This window comes from Penaeus vannamei, chromosome 17 (genome assembly GCF_042767895.1).
Source record: "Penaeus vannamei isolate JL-2024 chromosome 17, ASM4276789v1, whole genome shotgun sequence".
Taxonomy (NCBI): domain Eukaryota; kingdom Metazoa; phylum Arthropoda; class Malacostraca; order Decapoda; family Penaeidae; genus Penaeus; species Penaeus vannamei.
The window spans coordinates 30,077,319-30,082,114 of record NC_091565.1 but is presented as its reverse complement, the minus strand read 5'-3'; the positions used below and the strand labels follow the sequence as shown (position 1 = coordinate 30,082,114).

General features: G+C 43.3%; 1 protein-coding gene across 1 annotated transcript in view; it reads left to right on the top strand.

Annotated features, from left to right (window-relative positions):
• LOC113801998 (myosin heavy chain, muscle-like) overlaps positions 1-2,016 on the top strand; it is a 14,045-nt gene extending 12,029 nt beyond the window's left edge. Inside the window, exons 20-22 of the mRNA XM_070132184.1 lie at positions 1-693; positions 884-1,337; positions 1,424-2,016. The exon at positions 1-693 is cut by the window's left edge and continues 95 nt beyond it. Of these exons, the coding sequence (XP_069988285.1) occupies positions 1-693; positions 884-1,337; positions 1,424-1,957 (1,681 nt within the window). The 3' untranslated portion in view covers positions 1,958-2,016. The remainder of the gene's footprint in view (positions 694-883; positions 1,338-1,423) is intronic.
• Positions 2,017-4,796: the final 2,780 nt, after the last annotated feature.

Genomic DNA, 4,796 nt, shown 5'->3' with positions numbered 1-4,796 from the left:
TGTTCTGCGCATGCTCTCCAAGGCCAATGCCGAGGCTCTCATGTGGCGCTCCAAGTACGAGTCTGAGGGCGTTGCCCGCGCAGAGGAAATTGAGGCTGCGCGCATGAAGCTCGCAGCTCGTCTCGAGGAAGCCGAAATGCAGATTGAGTCTCTCAATGTTAAAAATTTGCATCTGGAGAAGACCAAGATGCGTGCCGCTGCTGAGCTGGATGACCTCCAAGTTGCTGCTGAACGTGCACAGACTCTGGCCAACTCTGCTGAGAAGAAACAGAAGAACTTTGATAAGATCATCTCCGAGTGGAAGCTGAAGGTCGAAGACCTTGCTGCTGAGTTTGATGCTTCTCAGAAGGAATGCCGCAACTTCGCCACCGAACACTTCCGACTGAAGGCTGCCAATGATGAAAACATTGAACAACTCGATGCTATACGCCGCGAGAACAAGAATCTTAATGATGAAATCAGAGATTTGATGGACCAGATCGGTGAGGGCGGCCGAGCGTACCATGAGGCTCAGAAGAACGCCAAGCGCCTTGAACTTGAGAAGGAAGAGCTTCAGGCTGCTCTTGAGGAAGCCGAGGCTGCCCTAGAACAAGAGGAGAACAAGGTCCTCCGAACACAGCTTGAGCTCAGCCAGGTCAGGCAAGAGATTGACAGGCGTGTTCAGGAGAAGGAGGAGGAATTCGACAACACTCGGTGAGTTGTATACATCTTGTATAAATATATGTGTTTACGCTACTGTGGTATAGCATGTTCACCACTCTCACATGTTTATTTTCTTCTTTTTTCTTGAGGGTAATAGGGGGCCTGTGGTATGAATGAACTTCTATAAAGAAAAAATAGTACAATATTCAATCATATACTCATTCATTTTCTCTATCTGCAGTAAGTGTCACCAAAGGGCTCTTGATTCCATGCAAGCTTCTCTTGAGGTTGAAGCCAAGGGTAAGGCCGAGGCTCTTCGCATAAAGAAAAAGCTCGAGTCCGATATTAACGAGCTTGAAATTGCCCTTGACCACGCCAATAAGGCCAATTCTGATCTTCAAAAACACTACAAGAAGATCCAGGATGAAATAAAGAGTATGGAGTCCCGTGTTAAGGAAGAGCAACGTCTTGCCTCCGGGTACCGCGAGCAGTATGGTATTGCCGAACGCCGTTTCAACGCCCTCTACGGTGAGCTGCAAGAATCCCGAACTCTCCTGGAACAGTCTGACCGCGGTCGTCGTCATGCTGAGACTGAGCTCAACGATGCACGCGAACAGATCAACAACCTCACCACCCAGAATGCTGCTCTCACTGCCTCCAAAAGGAAACTTGAGGGTGAAATGCAGACCCTGCAGGTAGGCTTATCTCAGTGTTACCAGATTCAACACTTCTTTTTAAAATGTTGCGCATTCAGCTACATTAATGATATATTTTCTTACAGGCTGACCTTGAGGAGATGCTCAGCGAAGCCAAGAACTCTGAGGAGAAGGCGAAGAAGGCCATGCTAGATGCTGCTCGCCTTGCTGATGAGCTCCGTTCTGAACAAGAGCACGCCACTAACCAAGAGAAGATGCGTAAGGCCTTGGAAGGTACCGTCAAGGATCTCCAGACCCGTCTTGAGGAAAGTGAGGCCGCTGCCCTTAAGACTGGTAAGAAGGCTGTCAGCGATCTTGAAGCTCGCATTCGCGAACTCGAGGCTTCCCTGGACGATGAGACCCGTCGTCACGCTGATGCCCAGAAGAACCTGAGGAAGTGCGAGAGGCGCATCAAGGAGCTCGCCTTCCAGACTGACGAGGACAAGAAGAACCACGACAGGATGCAGGACCTCGTCGATAAGCTCCAGCAGAAGATCAAGACCTACAAGCGCCAGATCGAGGAGGCTGAGGAGATCGCCGCCCTCAACCTGGCCAAGTTCCGCAAGGCTCAGCAAGAACTAGAAGAATCTGAAGTTACTGTTACTATCTCTCGAATTTAAACAAATTTCTTTATTCATATCATATAATTAAGATATGGATTAATAAATATATCAGCACTCATTTTGTTTCCTTGGCTCATTTTTTGTTATGAAACTATTTTGATACATAGACAGCGGACTCTTCAGATCAATGTTTCATAATATTATTTTATAAACACACCTAAAAGCTAAAAAGAACAGTCATAAATACTTTTGTGAAATACGTTCTGATTTTCTCGTCAACAAGCCTGTCTGCCTTCGCCCTCTCCTCGTCTATTCTACATTTTTTTTTCTCTCTCTCAATCTCACTTGTTCGCTTCTTCGTTTCCTACCCATTCCCCTACTCTTCTCTGCCTTTTCCTTTCCCTTCTCCCTGCATCCTTCCTTCCTCATTTGTTCTTGCTAATGAGAGATAGGTATCAATAGTCATCTATCAACATCCTTAGACAAATAATCTCCTCCAAATGAAACTCATATACATGTCATTTTACTAGAATATAATGCGTTTATCTCAAATTCTTTATACTCACAAATCTTACAAGAGAGAGAGTGATTAAGTGAGTGGAAGAAAGAAAGAAGTACAAGAAAAAGATTTAACGAAATAAAGAGAAAAAGAGACAGGGAGAGGGAGAAAGAAAGAGAGAGAGAGAGAAAAGGAGGGAGATAGAGAGAGATAGAGAGGGAAGGGAGGGAGGGGTAGGAATGGAGAGAGAATAGATAGAAAAAAGAGAAGGAGGGGATAGATTGAGAGAAAGTTAGGGAGAGAGAGTGTACGAAAGTAAGAGAGAGTGTGCCAGGGAGCGATAGAGTGAGAGTGAGATAGAGAATGGACGGGAAAAGAGAAAGAGACAGAGACAGAGAGAGAGAGAGTGAAATAAAAGCATAGAGAACGAAAGAAAGAGAGAGAGAGAATGAGTGAATTTAAATTTTAAAAAAACAACAACAGAACAATGAAAATTAAAAGAGATTAATGCATTATTAGTTAAAGAGAAAACATACATATCAATAGATAAAGAGAAATGGGAAGAGAGGGGGAGAGAGAGAAAAAAAGAAAGAGAGAGAAAGAGAATGAAAGAGAGAGACAGAGTGAGTATACTAGTGAGTGAGTGTGAAAGAAAGAAAAAAAGAGATATAAAAACAAAGAGAAAGAGAAAGAAAGTGAGAGAGAGAGAGACAGACAGACAGACAGACAGACAGACAGACAGAAAGATAAATAGAGAGAGAAAAAATGTGTAATTTAGTGTGTAAAAGAAAGAAAGAAGCACAAGAAACAGATAGAACGAAATACAAAGAGAGAGAGAGAGAGGGGAAAGGGGGGAGAGAAAAAGAAATAGAGGGGAGGGATAGAGGGAGGGAAGAGGAAGGGAGAGAGACAGAGGGGAGGGGGAGATAGATAAATTGATAAATAGACAGAGAGAGGGGGAAGATAAATAGATAGAAAAGGAGACAGACAGACAGAAAGAAAGAGTGAGAGTAAGAAATTGAGGCTAGAGAGTGAGAGAGAGAGAAAAAGAGTGAGAAAGAAAGAGAGAGTGAGTGGGTGAGTTTGTGAGTGACCGGGTGAGTGAGTGAAAAAAAGGAAGAGAGAGAAAGAGAGAGGGGGGGGGAGAGGATGAGTGAGTGGGTTTGTGAGTGAGCGGATAAGTGAGTGAAATAAAAAAGAAAGAGAGAGAGAGAAAGGGGGGGGGGAGATTAAGAGAGGAAGTGAGATAGAGACAGATACAAAGAAAGAGAGGGGGGTAGTTGGAGAAGAAGGAGAGAGAGAGAAGGGGAAGGGAGTGAGTGAGAGGGGGCAGATTGAGAGAAAGTCATGGAGAGGGTTACACAGATAATATAGATAGATAGATAGATAGATAGAGAGAGAGAGAGAGAGAGAGAGAGACAGACAGACAGACAGACAGACAGAGAGACAGAGGCAGAGGGAGAGGGAGAGGGAGAGAGAGAGTGAGAGAGAGAGAGAGAGAGAGAGAGAGAGAGAGAGAGAGAGTTAAATGTATTGATGTATCGAAAAAAAACACCCTTGTGATAAAACGACAAAACGATACTAATATTGAGTGGCAAATGCGATGCTGATACCAATACAAAAGTATCGATCTATCGTGATCATTTTTGCAAGTGAAAATGCACGCATGAACAATTGTATCCGCAGACTTGTTAGAACAATTGTAGCCGCAGTTTAAACCTAAGAGGTGACAAAAGAACCGTATAAAACTTACTGAACCAGGCGCAGCCGAAACGCTTACGCAGACCATTATGTCAAACGCAGGAACTGCCTTACAAGTTTAGAGAAAAACTTTTGAAATGAACAGTTTAAACAATCAGAAACAAGGCACAAGTAACCGCGCATAAGAACAATTAGGAAATTGGGTGGGACTTAACTTCCGCAGTGCCGATGCGCACCTGACGGAAGCCCCGCCAGAGACACACCTGAGACAGAGAGAGGGCAGGCTGGGTCTCGCCAGGACGACATGCTGTCGCCTTTTGTATTTTGTGTATTTGATTTCATTTTAACTTATGTAACGGTCATCCGTATGACAGCGTATTCCACCAATGACCTGTGTCCTAATTGAAAAGTAATGATAATTATATTGGTTTGTGTATATGTACGCTGCCACTCTCCTAGTAAAATACCAGAACTCACCCCTTTTATTTATTTTTCCGATTTTACCATATCTTCCTTTAGTTTCTTTTCAGCATATAGAAGTGCTATCAGACAAAACGAGAAAAAAAATCTATAATGAAGAGGAATATATTTAATTTCAGTGGTAATAGCCCAAACAGCGTGTGTAACATCCAAAACAAAATTAATTTTAAGTGAGAGCCGATGACTGTTTTTTATTATTTTATTATTGTTTTTTTT